Genomic DNA, 20,170 nt, shown 5'->3' with positions numbered 1-20,170 from the left:
CTAATTAAAATACTGTCTAGGTCGTGGGGAAAAAAACAACTAATGATTAACACAGGATCTCTTAAAGGGACAAAGGATTGAGCCTGAAACGGCGTGAGTTGGAACTGAAGTGCATCACGAAGACTGGAGGTCATGGAGTCAAGTAGGAGATGGTGTCTTAGCGTAGAGAGGTGAGGGCTCACCTGTTTGTCTGAGCATCCGGGTGACGACTGAAGAGGAAAAGAAAGAACTTCTCAAAATGATGTGCTCAAAAACCCCTGCCTTAATTTGACATACTGTATATAAAGGAATCAAATCAACACAACCAATGGCATGGGATTTAAAAAATTATTTTTACCTTTATTTAACTAGGCAAGTCAGTTAAGAACAAATTCAATGACGGCCTAGGAACAGTGGGTTAACTGCCTTGTTCAGGGGCAGAACGACAGATTCTTTACCTTGTCAGCTCGGGGATTCAATCTTGCAACCTTTCGGTTACCAGTCCAACGCTCTAAACACTAGGCTACCTGCCGCCCCGGGATACGACTCATCTCAACACTAGACCACTTTTGAGGTCTGAAAACATACGATAAACTTAGATTTCAGCATCAACCAACTCTTAATATAAGCGAGTGCAATGTCATTGCTGTTCCAACAACACTTTTCATCAACAAGAAAACTGTTAACAGTTTGTTTCCGCAAGATAAGAACCTTTTTAAACACCCATGATCTCCAGAGACAGTTGAATCTGCAGATATCTGTATTTATACACACCAGCACACCATGCTGCCTGGAATTTAAACATTATCATTAGTGACAACATGCTGATGAGAGTATGGTGAGCATGGCTACTTAAATGTCTTTATGACATCAACAGACAGCCTTTCAAAAGCCTTGGCTCCACTAACTAGCCTCAAAATACATGCAACTTGACAAATATGCTTTTTTCCCCTCTAAAGTTCAAAGGCAGTAAGACATGTGTTCCTGTTCATTATCTACCGTTACATCCCTCCAATTAAGCACCAAACCAGACAGCATTTCCCCCATATCTCCTTTCTCTGCTGGTTACGTTCTGTGTTAATATCCCTCTCCCTCCTTTTATGATTATGTGCTTTGACAGGAAAAACTCCTAAAGCACACTTATTAACCTCCAGCCTGGGACGATTCATTTGGCGGGGGTTTACACAGAAAGTCCCCCCCCCCCCCCCGCCTCCGTTACATGGTGCAATGGTCTAGTTAGCAACATCAGTAAGGTGAATACTAAGTAACTGAATGCAACATCTGCGGGAATGTTACCATTGATTCAACACAAAACACTAGCTTTCTGACTGACTCTTGACACAACACCTATTTTGAAGTACTTTCTGGCATTTCCTTCAGGTAAAATCAATCAAAGTGTGAGTGTCTGATGCCAGTGATGCGGACAAGTGGAGCAGTAAAGCGCTTGTACAGTATACATGAACTCTAATCACCAGTGACTCTAATGACTTCCATCTGGCCTGGCCCTGTTGGTGCTGGAGCCTAACCCAGCCACGTGGCAGCCATCTTGTGTCTGTCTTTCTATCCCAGGGCCCCTGTTCCTCTCTCTGACTGACTGACTGACATTCAAGCCCTGTACCAGCTACACAACACCTCCCTCTTCTCTCCCTCTATGGGGGAAGAGAGAGAATCACACCACTCACCAAACCCAACAACTCAGAGCCTTACCATCGATAGGCAGAGCATTCTTCAAATCGTTACTGTGTTGTGTCCCACGCACATGACATACTGTACTGTACATTTAAACACATTCACTGTTACTTACAATTTACACCTTGAGCATTCAACTGAATGGTAAATAGCTGATAAGCACATAATATCCTCAGGTTTGAACTATCCTCTACTACCAAGGAATAATTGCTAATTACTCCTCAACTCATATCTCTACAGCACTGCTTGAATTTCAAACAGAGGACTCCAACTGTGCCACACAAATGTTTCTCTCTCGTCGCCAGTGGCCCCTGACCAGTCAAATCAACAGGGTAAACACACAAAGCATACAATATATTTTTTACTGAAATTTTTGAATTTTGCTGATGATTCAACCATATACGCAGCAGCAACCATAGCTAATGAAGTCACTGAAACCCTTAACAAAGAGTTGCAGTCTGTTTTGCAGTAATAAACTGGTCCTGAACATCTCTAAAACTAAGAGCATTGTATTTGGTACAAAGCTGAATCTGGTAATGAATGGTGTGTCTGTTGAACAAGTTGAAGAGACTAAATTACTTGGCGTTACCTTAGATTGTAAACTGTCATGGTCAAAATATAGATTCAATGGTTCGATAGATTCAATGGTCACTCATGTGGACACTACGTCACCACAAAATCTACGGGCAGAGCTCGAAAATGCAAGCTCCTTGGGTGCTGCCATAGACTTACATTAGAAGTGCCCATCCAAGAAGGCTCAAGGTCATTGGCCACAGTTAAATTACGTCAAATCACGTTATATCTACAGTAGCTTTGACTGGACTGATCATGTCAACATCATACTTTCAAATTCTTAGCTAGCAAGCTAGACAAGCAGCCATCGTCATGCATCAAGTCGGCAATCTACTGGCAAATCCTTTTCAGGTGTAACAGTGGTAAGGATTCAATGCATGGTGCTGAAAAGAAAGCTCTGCTGTTGGGACAGCTTTATGTAGGACCTAACAGTTTGTGGGCACTGTTTCTCATTGTTATAGTGCAATTCATGTAAAAATCGCCTATGGCAGTATCCAACTGGGCAAAAACTGGTTGAATCAATGTTGTTTCCACATCATTTCAGCAATAAAAATCTATGTGATGACATTGAATTAACGTGGGAAACGGATTATATTTGCTAAATGTCAGCAACGTAAGGGAATTTCATATTTTTTTCACCCAACTTTTAACCTACTTCCAGTGACCGCGTGACTAGTTTTTGTTGATTTCACGTCGAATTCATGTTAGTTGACAACTCAACCAAATGCGAATCAAAACTAGACGTTGAAATGACATCTGTTTCCAGTGGAATCTATCTTCACTTTAAGCCAAACATTAGAAGCGTCTGTAAGATGACCAACTGTAAAGAAACCTGTTCCTTCCAGTACTGTCCAGTTACCTGGCTGTTCTTCCAGAAATAAGGGGACCTCTTTCTTCTCGTCTTCATCCTCAATGTGGTCGAAGGTGATCTGAGGAATATACATCCTCTTCTCTCCAGTGATGGTCAGGGAGCCGTTGTCACGAACCATCTTCAGTTTCCTCTTGGGGCGCTTGCTCTGAAGACAGAGACAGAGACACGAGAAGAGCATCACCAGGACTGTCCTGAACACAAACTCAGCATCGGTCATTAGGGCCAGGAGTTTCACTGGTCAGGTTTATGTGGTCACTCCTGGTCCTGTGGGAATAAACAGGTAAGAGTTGCATGTGGCCTATCACTATGCCCGTATGATAAACAAGTTGCTTGTGTTTTTGGCTGCACTTAGAGTTGTTTTAGCACTATCACTTGTCATTTATTCCTCATTTGCTATTGCTGGCATTCCATGTACTGGCCAGTAAACGTTGATGCTGGCATTGCATGTACTGGCCAGTAAACGTTGATGCTGGCATTGCATGTACTGGCCAGTAAACGTTGATGCTGGCATTGCATGTACTGGCCAGTAAACGTTGATGCTGCATTGCATAACCATTCATAATGCTGATGCCCCAGTATTTGCTTTGTAAGCAATGATTCGTGCACACTTAAAACCTCTTCAAATAATACATTTCTGACATTTCAATTTGTTGGTCAAAGCTACCTGCACTATAGCATGGTGACTTAGGCCATGTCTTCTAATCTGTGCAGGTTTAGCTGAGGTCAAAGCTCTTTGAGTCTCTGAATGCCTCCGGACCTTCATTGTGCTCCACTCCATCTCCCAGAACAAGCTTTATAGACTGACTGCTTTATAGAAACGGAATTATTTTTACTCAGTGACAGACACACAGTCTCCTGCCATTGACTGGCCCACAGTCCTGTCCAAATACCAGAATGTGCCTGAATTCTGAATGACTCATTAGGAACAGAAGGGAGAGGGATAGAGGAGAGTGAGAGAGAAGGAGAAAAGTCACATGCAGAAACAGAAAGGGACGGAAGCAGCCTTCACTCTCCCTAATATGTGTGGGTTCAATGCTAAACAAAGATTTTTTTGTTGTTGTTCTACCAACACAAAGGTTTACTCCCATGAGAAAGGCAGCGGTGACATCATCTCAACTGACTGTGTCTTTGTGTGGGGAGACAAAGGCCTGGAGTCATCCTGGTGGCTCACTGGCTCAGGCCTCGAGGGGTAGGGGGTATGTGGTGTGGGTGGGGGCTGCTGACTGGGGAAAGGGAGTGGATGGGGTGCTTAACTTGTTCTTTCACAGTCAGTTCCATGCCCTAAGCACCACCACACAGCTAATGTAGTTAAGTTAAAAATCACATTGTCGAAGGGGATAATACTAGGTCTGTCAGCCAGATGGATGGCTCATATCCCCACTAAACATCTTTTCTTCTGAGGGCAGCTCTCTTTCTGTCATCTCTGGAAATTGAGATGGGATGCATGTGCACCGAGCGACGGGTTGCCCCGATATATTAGCTGTTGATTGATGAAGCAGCTATAGTGCATCGGTGGAATGCAGAGGCAAACTGTTGCTTCACTCTGAACAGGGTTAAAGGTACATAATGTGTGTATACTCCTACTGTATTTTTTATTTTTAATAACTGAAGAAGTAATGCAGTTTTTACCTTGTTTCTGAGGTTTGGGCTGTTGTTTTCAGAACTCATGGTAGGGATGTAGTCTCCGGTGAGGACGTACATTTTCCAGGTGGCAGGACAGCCTTCTGGTTTCTCTGCTACATAGCACCGCCACAGCGTCTGAGGGAGGATGGAGACAAACAGTGAACCAGCGTGATAAATGTTTGAATCACATCATTGACCAGGGTAAACCCAGCGGGTGAGCTGATCACCTGGACATTTTCTCAGCGCTAGGTAGAAGTTGGCCTTAGGCACAGATCTGGAATCAGACCTTTCCAAACCTTAACCAATAAGTGGCGAACAGCTTACAGTCTGTCAGTACAACACCGTGCTCTGACAGAGACAACTCTTCCCTGTTTCACAACCACAGCCTGGCATTATTTGGTGAAAAAAAAAAATAATTTTAGCTCCGCACCATCATCCTCGTCATCGTCATGTTTATTCAGTGTCTCTATGTTTCTAAATGTCACCACAATAAGGATTATCTTTCTAAATGCAGCTGTGGGCTTCTGTGTATGTTCAATGTGATCCTTGTGATGGCCAGCTCTAGACAAATAAAACCGGCTGCTATTTGCCTGTCGTCTCTGTCTGGGAGAGAACGGGACAGGACCGCTCACCTTTTCCAGGACATGGCAGGAATATGCAGACTACAAACACTGCTACTCCTCTAATTGTACTAGACCGCTTTTTGAAGTTTTACATTGGCAAGATCTGGAGGGAACAAATGCGTTCTGTAAAGGATCGAATTCGGGAGATTTTGTGGTCTTGGACATGTTTTAATTCAACCTGTCTGACCTGCTAGCCTGGAGTTGCTACATGAGTGCACTAAATCAAAGATGATGTGCGTCCAACCAGACCAGCCCAGACAAGCCCAGCTCCTACACTCTTAGAAAAAAGCTGTCCCCATAGGAGAACCATTTTTGGTACCAAGTAGAACCATTTTGGGTTCCATGTAGAACCCTCTGTGGAAAGTGTTCCCAATGGAACCCCAAACCAATTGTAATTGGAACCAAAATGGTTCTACCAGGAACCAACAAGGGTTCTTCAAAGGGTTCTCCTATGGACACAGCCGAAGAACGATTTTAGGTGTCTAGATAGCACCTTTTTTTGTAAGAGTGTAGAGAGGTTCAATGGTCTACAGTACGTCCCATATGCCATTACTCTGTTTAAGCTCTAAGTATACACTCTTTACTATACATGTTCTCTCCTATCCACGGCTGTTAAGATCCCAGACAGGACAGAGTGAGTGATTGACTGGTGTCTGTCTGTCTCTCAGTCAGTCAGTACCTGGATTAGTGAGGCTGCAGCCGGGATCTGTCTGTTGAAATGTTTCTGTCTTTGTTTCTGCTGTACCTTCAGAGCAAAGCCCGAGCCCAGTATACCCTGGGGGGGGGAAAGAGAGAGAGAGAGAGAGAGAGAGAGAGAGAGAGAGAGAGAGAGAGAGAGAGAGAGAGAGAGAGAGAGAGAGAGAGAGAGAGAGAGAGAGAGAGAGAGAGAGAGAGAGAGATCACAACACTGTGAAAAGGACCTGGAGCTGCACACTGAGGCAACAGACAACACAGTATTGATGGAAGATAATAGTGTGTATTATGTACACATAATGCTATTTAGGTTGTTAAGGAGGAAGAGGAGGTAGAGGAGGGGTAATTACTGCAGGAAGAGCGAAGAAGGAGATGGCGAAGACACTGAAGCAGGCGGCGATGGCCTTCCCTATCCACGTCTGAGGAACCTTGTCCCCATAGCCAATGGTGGTCACCGTCACCTGGGAACAAAGACAGTAGAGATGGGATGATACTCCACGTTAGGGAAAACAAGGCAATGTTTCCACACACTGACTTTATTTTTATTCACATGATAATTTCCTAGTATATATTTATAACATTTACATATCCATTTAACTGTCAACTAAAGAAGTGAAAATCGTTTTTAACGCGTTTCTAATAATGAGCTGCTTGGTTGTAAAGAGGTCATTGAACACAGTGCTTTCACAGCTCCTTCAGCTTGGCGATAACAACAAGGGCCAGATCACGAAGAGAAAGTTCATCAGACTTATTGGCCCCGCTCCATATCTGTCACTATTCAACAGTTGAACTTCACTCAATAGGAATACAATTCTGACTGGGACTAATCCACGGTGAAGGGAGGAATTCGGCCGAGCGGGAGAGGAAAACAAATCCCCCTGCATTTGCATGTACAATCACTCTGAAAGCTGAGCCAATTGTGACACATTGAGAGAAGCACTTGGCTTACAGTGGAGTGTCTTTGGGGCGCCGTGTGACCATGTGCTGTGTGCTGACACAAAGAGGGTGATGTAAGGTGAGATACTTAAAAGGCTTTGGGAGTAAAGAGGAAGAAGCCGAGTAGGAGAGAGGGAGAGAGGGGGTGGTTAATCCTCATCTACAACTTGTATGACTAAACAATAGGCCTGACACCAGTGTGGAATAGTCCACTCAACATCACCCCCGCATTCAAACCCCAGGGCCCAGTTTTTCAAAAGTTATCTATCTGGATGTATTAATCATAGAAATAGAATGAAAGTCCCCATTCAAGTCAATGATTTGTCCGTTCTATTCATTGTATTTCTATGCATGCAACTTCTATGCATGTAACATGTAACCTTTGAAAAACTGGGCCCTAGTGTAAGCGCTGCAATCCAGGTGTGTGGCGAAGCCTCTACATGTCTTCACACAGGTCAAACAGACCATCTTGAGTTCTCACTGGGGCAAGGTCTATTTCTCCCTCTCTATGTGTAAGTATGTTTCATTGCCATACCACACAGGCCATCCTATGGTTCATAGTAAACACCACAGACCCTATGTGTGGCATCACACCATAAACAAAGTTAATGTATATGGCACACTGCTGCTCTCGCTCTCTCTTCCCCTATCCTTCCTGAAATCAATCACTTTTCTGTCTCTCTTCAAATATCTTTTCTCAGAGGTTGAGCAGAGTGGTGGTGAAGCTCCGGATCAAACACCCTTCCTTGAACAACCTCCGTCTGCTTGGGTGGACTGAGTGTGAGAGGCGGATGAGAGAAGAGACGGGGAATATGAATCATGCCATTGGCCCGTGGGCTCTGGGCCCGTCCTACAGCTGTGCCCTGCACATCCCACAATTGAAAACAGGCTGACAGGGAGAACGTTGGGACACACACACACACACACACACACACACACACACACACACACACACACACACACACACACACACACACACACACACACACACACACACACACACACACACACACACACACACACACACACACACACACACACACACACACACACACACACACACACACACCAGAGTTGAGTGACCAACGCTATTGGCACGGCATATCACAAGTCTCAAGTTCACAGTCTGTGAAAAACAAAGGAGAGCAAAGCTCCTATTGGGCTGTTTTGTTCATTGTGGGCTGCGAGACACAAAAAAACAGCTTTTCTTCTTGGTTTCATTGGGCACCAGAACCATTCCAACTCTCATCAAAATACAGCTTTTCTTCTTGGTTTCATTGGGCACCAGACCCGTTCCAACTCTCATCAAAATACAGCTTTTCTTCTTGGTTTCATTGGGCACCTGAACCGTTCCAACTCTCATCAAAATACAGCTTTTCTTCTTGGTTTCATTGGGCACCTGAACCGTTCTAACTCTCATCAAAATACAGCTTTTCTTCTTGGTTTCATTGGGCACCAGAACCATTCCAACTCTCATCAAAAAACAGCTTTTCTTCTTGGTTTCATTGGGCACCAGAACCGTTCCAACTCTCATCAAAAAACAGCTTTTCTTCTTGGTTTCATTGGGCACCAGAACCATTCCAACTCTCATCAAAAAACAGCTTTTCTTCTTGGTTTCATTGGGCACCAGAACCGTTCCAACTCTCATCAAAAAACAGCTTTTCTTCTTGGTTTCATTGGGCACCTGAACCGTTCTAACTCTCATCAAAAAACAGCTAGTAATCCTGCAATTACAGTTTTAATTAAACAATCTTAATTAAACAGTCTTTTGTGGTGTATAGATCCCACTAGCACAAGACTACCGTAGGTTTCTCATTACCCACAGCCTTACATTCAACAGTTTAATGAACTGAACTGGAAACTTGACCCGCCACGGATGGAAACAGCCACAACAGCATGGGCACAACACCATAAGCTGCCTCCTTATAGACTGAGTATTGCACCAACTACTTCACGCATCAGCCACAAATGGAGAAATTAATAGTCATTGAGTGTAGTTCAATCTTTGGTCCCAACGAGGGTGAGCAGCATCTTCAAAATGTCCAATAAGAACCCCTGTGTGTTATTGAAGCTTTAGGATTATGTCTGTATTCATCGTCTACTTAACTCCTGACACCTTTTGTCTATTTCCCTCAAACAAAACATCTTTCTCTGAGGCTAGCAATAGCTTTGTGTGACTGAAACTGGCTTAGGAACTTGTGTCTTCACGGTATTCCAGAACCACTCGAGGTAGAGGGGGACATTGACAGACACACACCACAAAACAACCACAGAGGTGGAAATAGAGGCTGTGGGTTTGATTCCTGCTGGGGTCACATACAGTTGAAGACGGAAGTTCAGATGTATGTGAGAAAAACTCAGTTTTTCACAATTCCTGACATTTAATCCTAGTAAAAATTCCCTGTCTTAGGTCAATTAGGATCACCACTATTTTAAGAATGTGAAATGTCAGAATAATAGTAGAGAGAATGATTTATTTCAGATTTTATTTCTTTCATCACATGAGATGTTTACATACTGTACAGTCAATTAGTATTCGGTAGCATTGCCTTTAAATTGTTTAACTTGGGTCAAACATGTCAGGTAGCCTTTCACAAGCTTCCCACAATAAGTTGGGTGAATTTTGGCCCATTCCTCCTGACAGAGCTGGTGTAACTGAGTCAGATTTGTAGGCCTCCTTGCTCACACATGCTTTTTCAGTTCTTCTATGGGATTGAGGTCAGGGCTTTGTGATGGCCACTCCAATACCTTGACTGTGTTGTCCTTAAGCCATTTTGCCACAACTTTGGAAGTATGCTTGGGGTCATTGTCCATTTGGAAGACTCATTTGCGACCAAGCATTAACTTCCTGACTATTGTCTTGAGATGTTGCTTCAATAAATCCACATAATTATTCTTTCTCAACATGCCATCTATTTTGTGAAGTGCACCAGTCCCTCCTGCAGCAAAGCACCCCCACAGCATGATGCTGCCACCCCGTGCTTCACGGTTGGGATGGTGTTCTTCAGCTTGCAAGCCTCCCCCTTTTTCCTCCAAACATAACGATGGTCATTATGGCCAAACAGTTCTAATTTTGTTTCATCAGACCAGATTACATTTTTCCAAAAAGTACAACCTTTGTCCCCATGTGCAGTTGCAAACCGTAGTTTGGCTTTTTTATGGCGGTTTTGGAGCAGTGGCTTCTTCCTTGCTGAGCGGCCTTTCAGGTTATATCGATATAGGACTCATTTTACTGTGAATATACATACTTTTGGACCTGCTTCCTCCAGCATCTTCACAAGGTCCTTTGCTGTTGTTCTGGGATAGATTTGCACTTTTCACATCAATGTACGGACGTGGTAACTTCAGGCGTTTGGAAATTGCTCCCAAGGATGAACCAGACTTGTGGAGGTCTACAATGTTTTTTCTGAGGTCTTGGCTGATTTCTTTTGATTTTCCCATGATGTCAAGCAAAGAGGCACTGAGTTTGAAGGTAAGCCTTGAAATACATCCACAGGTACACCTCCAATTGACGCAAATGATGGCAATTAGCCTGTCAGAAACTTCTAAAGCCATGGCATAATTTTCTGTAATTTTCCAAGCTGTTTAAAGGCACAGTCAACTTAGTGTATGTAAACTTCTGACAAACTGGAATTGTGATACAGTGAATAATAAGTTTAATAATCTGTCTGTAAACCATTGTTGGAAAAATGACTTGTGTCTTGCCAAAACTATAGTTTGTTAACAAGAAATTTATGGAGTGGTTGAAAACCAAGTTTTAATGACTCCAACCTAAGTGTATGTAAACTTCCGACTTCAACTGTATGCTCAAATGTATACACAACACATTTCACTAAAAGTGGCCTTGAATTTCTTTTTAAGTGTCTGCTATATGGCATATGCTATGCTATTACTATGCCTTACCACGCCCCACCACAGGGCATCAGCATAGCTGGAGAAGCCAGTCTTGCCCTCCTCGTCCACAGCATCCTTCTCCGCCAGGTACACAAAGTAGGAGGAGAAGATCAGCCCCAGGAAGCCGATGTACAGCGTGGTGATCAGCTCCTACAACAGAGGAAATACACACTGAGTGTAGTATGTCAGTTGTAATGTGAAGATAATGTGTTGATGTTAAATGCATTTCTTGACATTATTTGCACATTTTGCATAGCAGGTATGAATCGAACTCAAATGAAATGCATCCCGAACATATATCATTACAACACATCGTTTGATCAAGGCTACAGCATGCAATGATTTAACATAGAAAAAGGAGGCATATACAGTGGATTCGGAAAGTATTCAGACCCCTTGACTTTTCCCACATTTTGTTACGTTACAGCCTTATTCTAAAATGGATTAAATAAAAAATGTTCCTCATCAATCTATACACAATACCCCATAATGACAAAGCGTAAACAGGTTTTTAGACATTTTTGCTAATTATTTAAAAACAAAAAACAGAAATACCTTATTTACATAAGTATTCAGACCGTTTGCTATGAGACTCAAAATTGAGCTCAGGTGCATCCTGTTTCCATTAATCATCCTTGAGATGTTTCTACAACTTGATTGGAGTCCACCTGTGGTAAATGCAATTGATTGGACATGATTTGGAATGGAACACACCTGTCTATATACAGTCCCACAGTTGACAGTGCATGTCAGAGCAAAAACCAAGCCATGAGGTTGAAGGAAATGTCCGTAGAGCTCCGAGACAGGATTGTGTAGTGGCACAGATCTGGGGAAGGGTACCAAAACATTTCTGCAGCATTGAAGGTTCCCAAGAACACAGTGGCCTCCATCAATCTTAAATGGAAGAAATTTGGAATCACCAAGATCCTAGAGCTGGCTGCCCAGCCAAACTGAGCAAATGGGGGAGTAGGGCCTTGGTCAGGGAGGTGACCAAGAACCCGATGGTCACTCTGACAGAGCTCCAGAGTTCCTCTGTGGCGATGGGAGAACCTTCCAGAAGGAAGCACTCCACCAATCAAGCATTTATGGTAGAGTGACCAATCAAGTCTTTATGGTAGAGTGGCAAGACAGAAGCCACTCCTCAGTAAAAGCCACATGACAGCCCGCTTGGAGTTTGCCAAAAGGCACCTGAAGGACTCTCAGACCATGAGAAACAAGATGCTCTAGTCTGATGAAACCAAGATTGAACTCTTTGGCCTGAATGCCAAGCATCACGTCTGGAGGAAACCTGGCACCATCCCTATGGTGAAGCATGGTGTGGGGATGTTTTTCAAGGACTGGGAGACTAGTCAGGATCGAGGGAAAGATGAATAGAGAAAAGTAGAGAGAGATCCTTGATGAAAACCTGCTCCAGATCGCTCAGGACCTCAGACTGGGGTGAAGGTTCACCTTCCAACAGGACAAAGATCCAAAGCACACAGCCAAGACAACGCAAGAGTGGCTTCGGGACAAGTCTCTGAATGTCCTTGAGTGGCCCAGTCAGAGCCCGGACTTGAACCAGATCGAACACTTCTGGAGAGACCTGAAAATAGCTGTGCAGCAAGGCTCTCCATCCAACCTGACAGAGCTTGAGAGGATCTGCAGAGAAGAATGGGAGAAACTCCCCAAATACAGGTGTGCCAAGATTGTAGCGTCATACCCAAGAAGACTCGAGGCTGTTATCTCTGCCAAAGGTGCTTCAACATAGTACTGAGTAAAGGTTCTGAATACTTATGTAAATGTGATATATTTCTTATTTTATACATTCGCAAAAATAAACAATTTAATAAATTTTAGAATAAGGCTGCAACGTAACAAAATGTGGAAAATGGTCAAGGGGTCTGAATACTTTCCAATGCACTATATCTCTCTATCATTTCACACAGAGAGAAGACGTCAGCTCCCTTTGACTATTGATGTAACTCTAACACTAACCCTAAAAGATGACCGCTAGACCCATTGCACATCACGGAGAAATAACCCACATCTTCCAGCTCAAGATAATAATAATAATAAAGAAAAGAGTAAAGAAGAGCTGTTGAGCCTGACTCTCTACCTCTCTCTCCTTATAAAGCCTTGCGGGTCTCAGTGAGAGTATCATAGGAATCTGTGATTGCGCACCGGGCTCTGTGGTAATCACTGGTGGTAATGTAGCATGAAAAACATGGATAGATGTCTGCCCATAACCAGACAGGCTAGGCAGGAGGCAGGAGGAAGGGCAACTCAAACAGAACAAGTGCACTAATCCTCTGGAAGAAATGGCAGCAATGTGCACCCATCATCTGACCACAGGGTGTGTCCTTATTTGGTTAAGAAATGTCCAACACTAGTTGTTTTTCATTTTCAAAGCCATGACTAACCTCGTCTTAAGGCATCTCATTTACATTGCATTTTCATTTTCATCAGTTTGATTGACTCAGAATTTATAAGAAGCCTACTCAAGGGGAAAAAGTAGATCAAGTAAGATCAAGTAGGATCAAGGTAGATCAAGTCCCTCTACTTAAAACAGCATTATGCTCCAGACGACCTTGCGATATTTAACTTCATGTGAGCACATACTGCACATAATTACGAGATGAAATGACCCCAAGGGATGTAAAGGGATCTCCACCTGTCGATGGAGGAAGACTACAGATCCCAGAAGCCTCCATGTTCCTCCTTGACGATCCACGTGCAGCATGCGTAGAATCTGGAGGAAGCGAATCCCCCTGTAACCGAGACAAAAGGAGACAAAAGGCAACCGATGTCAATCAAACCTTAGCCTCTACCAATGAGAGAGCCTCCTATACCTCTACTCGCTTCCGCCCGTTTTACTAAGCAACGACAACACAGTTACAGTTCAGCACAAGAAATGACACTTTTATTACACTGTTATTTGTAACATACACAGTTACCTGATAGCAGATGTGGCAAACACCTGGCCATTGGAACCTACACTCAGCACTATGACTGAGGCAATAACCACTATCAGATCTGTGTGGGGAGGGGACAAAGGAAACAGACACCATCTGTAATGCATTCTGTGCACCTCAACACATTAACATTTAGCTCATAATCTTCAAATGTTTAACTTGCCATTGAAAAACACAAGTAGTAACAGTAGAAATAGTACTAGAAGAAGAGGGGTAAAACCATGTAACAACAGTGTCTGTCTGATTGCATGTGGCACAGTCGTGTGCGATGTAATAAAGTAGAAGCCAGGTGCACCAATGATAGATATGGGTTTCCTGATGAAGCGGAGTCGTCCCTTGATCCCCACATATTTGCTCCTGCAGCCGGAGGACCAGAGCCGCACCACGTACTCTGTCCCAAAGAACAGCACCAGGACAATCTCCTGTGGACCAGAACATAAGAAGTAATAGACAACAGTCAGGAAAACAGGGCTGGGGGAAAAAGGGGAAAGACACAAAGCATTCAAAACTAGTCCATTAAGACCCCTGCATTTGTACTACCGCAATTTACTACGACTTCTACACACGGTCTATTTACTATTTCATACTGCAGCATATGAGAGGGATATGTGTGTTTTTCTATGTCCAGTGCCAAGCAATGCATTGAGATCTCAGGCGTGATAAGAGCTTGGTGGGACAGGGTGTGCTGACAGAGAGAGACCGAGGTGGTCAGGTGGTGAGGGAGCCATTCACACAGGCCCACCCAGAAAAAGGTTTGATAGCATCTCTGATGACAGAACATATTGAGCCAGAGTCAAAGGCTCACTGATTTGAGCGTCATGGCTGTGACAGCGCCTCAGCAGGATGTGCAGGTAGGATAAATCCTAATGAGCTGGGTTGTGTTGGGAGCCCTTTACACATCTGTTGGGTGGTTAAAAGACAACGGTCAGAACCATTAGAGAACCTGATTGGAAGGAAAAAATAACTCTGGGATGTGATTAAAACAAAACAGCCGGTGGTTGATCCAGCATTATTAAAGTAACCATATATCCCCCAGCCCCACTAGAGAGAGGCTGCAGCAATCACTGCAGTGTAGTCCAAATTCCCCATTCAATATGAACCATTCATGGTCCTCCGGGAGAAAAACAACATTCGAGTGTGTGTGCGTTTGTGCGAGCATCCATGCGTGTGTGCGCGAGCACGTATCTTAGAGGTTTGAATGTGTGTCATTTTGTGTAGGTGTGACACGTCTTGATAAGTCCTAATGAACCAATATCTTTTTCATTAGCACCATGTCTCCATAATATTGTGCCACCTAACGCTCAGCAATAGCCGTCCCAGTGTGGGTGGCCGTCCCATTGCTTGCTTAAACTGGCTTCCCTACCAGTCCCCCCTTACGAAACCTAATTCCAAGGCCCTGCTGCAACAACAGAGCTCCATAGTCACAAAAACAATCCCCTGACTGTCACTCACCCTATAAACATTTGCACGTACTACCACTGCAGTGACGGTGCCCTTCCTTTCCTCATAAATTATACTGTGCAGTGGATTGGATTGATGTTACAGGAACAAATAGCAATGTTGTGTAGATTTAGCATACAGTGCATTCTCCCTTTGGGAGAAATGCTCACTAACAAAGATGCTAGAAATATGCTTTTTGTGCGTATGGAACATTTCTGGGATCTTTTATTTCAGCTCATGAAACATAGAACCAACACTTTACATGTTGCGTTTTATATTTTTGTTCAGTATACTTGTGGGCATTTGTGTCTAAAGGTGTCAGTGTCCTTCCAGCCAAGGCTATTTTCCCCACACCTGTTCAGACTGCTCCCCAGTGGCCAGCATCTCTAGGAGATAAGTCTATTTGTTTGTCACCTTGGCTTGTTGTGAGATTTTAAAGAAACGTAAGCAAGACACGTGACATACAGTATGTCCAAATCAGAGTGGAACAGGAACGTGAAACATAGATGAATGACCAGATTGAGTCAGTGCTGGCTGAGAATAAAAGCCAGGTGTTTAACTGGTTTTGGTTCTTCTCAGTCAAATAATTGAATTACTACATAAAAAAAAACTGGTGAATTTGGAGAATCAAATAAGATTACAATAAATCCCCAAAATTCTAAAATGGGTCGACCAGATTTCAGAGATTTCAGTGTGATGGAACGGTAACTAGATGTTTACAGAAAACAGCTGATGGTATCATTTAATAGTGTTCCCTAATCTCCTAAAACTAGGATGGAGCTGATCCAGAGGCTGTAAATGTGATCAGATGGATTGAAGCTGGATTGGGCTGTGAAACTCTTTCATGGGGCTCTGTGTTAAAACGGTGGAATGACGGTAGAGGCCAGTTTCTGATCAGATGTTTGATGGTGCCACTGTGCCGCACAGCTGTGACATCAGTGGACCCGGAGTAGACTGGAGAACAGGAGAGGAAAGGAAAGCGAGACTAGAGCGTGTGACACGTGATGGATGTCGCTGCGCCCTGCTGAACCTGGCTAGCTTTACTTTGGCAGTCGCCTTGAAAGCCAAATATCCTCGAGGACTAATGTCCTCTCTGCCATCCAAAACAAGCACGCTCTGATTCGTGAATGTCAGCTAACCCTGAACTCGCATAGCCACTCCACAACAAATACGCACCATGATGACACAAACACACAACATATGGCATACACAAACACAATGACATCATACACACACACAATGACATCATACACACACACATGCAGGTGCACATAAAATGGGGTTACACAGTTGAGTGTCAAATGTCATCCTTAGGACATTGCCGCCTGTTTTCTTTTCTAATACGGTCTCTTGTAGGTTTCGTAACGCTCATGTCTTGAGTTACAAATGTCCTTTTTAACCACGTGTTGTTACTCAAACTCGAAGTCTAACTACTGCTTTAGGTCAAAATGTTCCAGCTCGGTCTTCTGTCCTACCCACTGGGCTTGGCACTCAATTTTTCTTAGTTCTAATCAAGCTGCTGAGAATAGAGTTTTTCTTCCAGGGTGTAAATTAATGAATAACTCAGCAGCCAGTGAATCCTCTAAAGGGCAATGATGGTCAAAAGTTTAGAGAACACTCCTGTCCTCTGGTTGCCCCCCCCCCACACTGGGGAGGTGTGTGTGTGTGTGTGTGTGTGTGTGTGTGTGTGTGTGTGTGTGTGTGTGTGTGTGTGTGTGTGTGTGTGTGTGTGTGTGTGTGTGTGTGTGATGCAAATTCCTTATCCTGATCCATATCAGTATTTGTCTACCTATGAGAGTAGGACTGATAGTACTGAGAGTGGCCGATAGAATCTACATGAACCAAATCCCCCCCAGCAATAAGTCCTGAAGCAAGCCGACGACTAATAAACATAGAGTTTCATGTGCCTTTATATATCCTTTCCATTTCATTTGAGGTTCACTACTGTTATCATACTGTTGAACACTGAGCTTGAAATCAGATGAATTTAAGATGGCGGTTAGTCTGCTTCCCACCCAAGATGTCCTACTCCCATCATGTGGATGTGGATGGTATTGCAATACAACAACAACAACAAAAAACTAAGAGAGGAAATCCATCACAAATCCACTCACCATCCAGAAGAGAGTTCCGCTGGCGAAATCGGCATAGTGCTCTATGGTGGACAGGACACTGAAGACGAGGCACACTAGGACCATGAGGAATCTGTGGAGGAAAGAAACAAACAGCACTCTTACTATCTATCACATGATGTACTGTATCTAGAGCCCTGTGGTTTTCCTGACAACTGATCATGTACATAGTAGCTGTTCATAAAGCCACACACAATGTTATGTAAGGTGTCTGGCTGGTCCTTCAACACAACAATTCCACAGCCACGAGTCTGGAAGTCTGAGTCTGGAATGATTGAAATAAACCAAGCGAAACTAGTCCTAAATAATGATATTACTCTGCAACATTTTAGCCTATCTATGGAGGGCCTTAGCCTACAAAAGTGGCAATATGTAATTTTTTGGGCGACTCAACCAAATTCACATAGAAATGTGGATTATAGTTATATCATTCTACCTGAAAGCAGGTCAAAGAAGTGGTTGATACGTTCTATGTGCACTATTTCTATGCTTCCTGTTCTTAAGTTCTGTTTTTGAAGTGCTTTGTAACACCAAAATGTGTGGCAACTGAGCTGCCATCAACTTGGAGACAAAACCTTAACTTTGCTGGAGTATTGAAACACATCATCCTGAAATGTTTTGAACATAACATGGTGTGTTGAAACACCACTTAAATCAAGTGTTGTGCAACACCTTGCCGGAAACTGGGAGCACTACTGGAAAGGCTTGAAAACACTATGTTGCTGTTTTGAATCCTGTCTAGTGCAGAATCAGATCACTTTGTCGGAAGTGTATTAACGTTTAACATTGTTTTACGTAATTGATCAATTGACCTTTTTATACTGTTTTGGCAGGCATTATCAAGCAGAGTGTTCAAACCACCAGCAATAACTGGCGGTTAAACAGCAAGAATTGAGGATTCTGCACTTCTGTGTCTTACATTGTGGGAATGGATGCTGTCCTCATTGAACGTCATTTTGCTTGATGATTTTGATATCTGTTAATCCCGATCTACTACACCTCATGGTACAACAAGCATTATATTTATAGAGAAAAATACATTTCTTTCTTCAGTAGATACAACATTGTGTGAAAGAATCACGTGACAAGATAAGAAATGCAAAGTGACTAAAACCAAAGACTTCTCTCTCTTTGGTTATCCTCATGAAAGATAATTACATTTCGAGAAACATTAAGTTGTATTTATTCTTACATTATTTTGGTTAAATGAAAATCAGAAATAATTGAAATGACTTGCATACATTTAAAAAATAAATAGTTTGGGGGGTATTTTGACACTTTATTGAGAGTTGTGAAATGACAGAGGGGATACAGATAGGTAGGAGAAACAGATTGAAGGGATGGAGCGGGGAGTTGAACCCCAGTCTTCGGTGGGGAGAGGGGTGATGTGTCCAAGCCGGGTGAGTTAGCGCTAGAGCACAGGCTCTGCACGACTTGCATTTATTTTTATTAAGTATATGTTGGTTATGGGTGCGCTGGTTTCCATGCCCGCCAGAGCGTCGGACGGGGCTTGGTCTTTACCGCCCTTGGAAAATCCCTTTGAGGCGGGGGAGGGGGCTACACCCTACTGGCGTGTAGGGGCGGGTGGGGGCGAGCACACCCACTGACCATAACACCCACTGATGGGAGTTGTTTTAATAAAAAAATATATAATAATAATACAAATAAGTATTTGTTATTGGTTTTTTTTGTCCATGTCAATTCACCCCAGAATAATTTCTTACAATGTGGCTGTGTGGTTGAGTGGGTGAAATTCCACCGAAATGTACCATTTTACTGCCCCTCCTGTTTCTAATCTGTCTAAATAAACCATTGAAAAATAAAGCTGGAATTCAATATTTAGGCTATAAACGATTTGCATTTCTAAACCGTTGATTGTATGAGAAACATTGGTTTTGTGTTTTATGCTGCCTTTCACATGTACTGAAACCCCAAAAAGTGTTTTCATAACGCTCTTAAAAACACCAATATTCAGAATAAAGAACCACGTTGGGTGTTTCAGAGTACTTTATTTACATTTCAATACACAGTCTGTGTATTCAAACACTTACATTGGGTTTACATTCAAACACTCCAAACATCAGATCTAAGTTTAGGTGCACAACTTTTCATGGTTTTATTACACAGTCATGGTTCTTTGAGACTTCCTGCTTGTATAGTGTACAGTAATACCCTCTCAGAGATTGTGCTAAATAGGGGACGCATAGTACTGACTGTACTGTAAGCAGTAGGTGTTGAAACCCTGTCCAGTGTCGCTGACCGTGGGAGGGGTGAAGTGAGATTTGTGTTCTGTGAGAAACATGCACACCACGGTTTCCAGGAGGATTCTCCTCACACTCTGTGACACATGGGCCAGATGGGGGAATGATTTCCCTCCACCTGGATTAAGGGCTGTCACACACATAAACACACACGTGTGATGATAATGTTCCATGTGCTTCGTGTGAGTGTGAGTGAGAGAGAGAATATGACTGTAGTGACATCACATCCCAGATGTAGATTGTACTCACTTGGCATACGGGACTTACGTGAGTTGACTACTAGACTGAGAAAGACATATTAAAGCCCAAAACCTCCTCAAAGAACAATAACACACTCTATAGGACTGAGCTGATCCAGCTACAACAGGCCTGTCTGAGAGATGGTAAGCGATAGCAAGACAAACCCAAACAATAACAGACAATGATTGAGTTAGTTTCCATTCAAAAGCAAACGGACATCTAAAATTAGCCCAAACATCTATTGTACAGCTGCCTTTAAGAGTTT

At 43.1% G+C, this 20,170-nt stretch overlaps 1 protein-coding gene across 1 annotated transcript in view; it reads right to left on the bottom strand.

Moving 5' to 3' along the window:
* Positions 1–20,170, bottom strand: part of LOC139530179 (potassium voltage-gated channel subfamily KQT member 1-like) — a 243,770-nt gene that overhangs the window by 209,673 nt on the left and 13,927 nt on the right. The window contains exons 2-11 of the mRNA XM_071326349.1: positions 17,387–17,477; positions 14,128–14,254; positions 13,815–13,893; positions 13,532–13,628; positions 10,891–11,031; positions 6,402–6,512; positions 6,038–6,133; positions 4,742–4,870; positions 3,101–3,257; positions 183–209 (exon numbers count right to left, since the gene is read on the bottom strand). Coding sequence (XP_071182450.1) covers positions 183–209; positions 3,101–3,257; positions 4,742–4,870; positions 6,038–6,133; positions 6,402–6,512; positions 10,891–11,031; positions 13,532–13,628; positions 13,815–13,893; positions 14,128–14,254; positions 17,387–17,477 — 1,055 coding nt within the window. The remainder of the gene's footprint in view (positions 1–182; positions 210–3,100; positions 3,258–4,741; positions 4,871–6,037; positions 6,134–6,401; positions 6,513–10,890; positions 11,032–13,531; positions 13,629–13,814; positions 13,894–14,127; positions 14,255–17,386; positions 17,478–20,170) is intronic.

Source organism: Salvelinus alpinus, chromosome 9 (genome assembly GCF_045679555.1).
Source record: "Salvelinus alpinus chromosome 9, SLU_Salpinus.1, whole genome shotgun sequence".
In the NCBI taxonomy this organism is placed as follows: Eukaryota; Metazoa; Chordata; class Actinopteri; order Salmoniformes; family Salmonidae; genus Salvelinus; species Salvelinus alpinus.
This window is presented reverse-complemented; position numbering and strand designations above follow the sequence as displayed.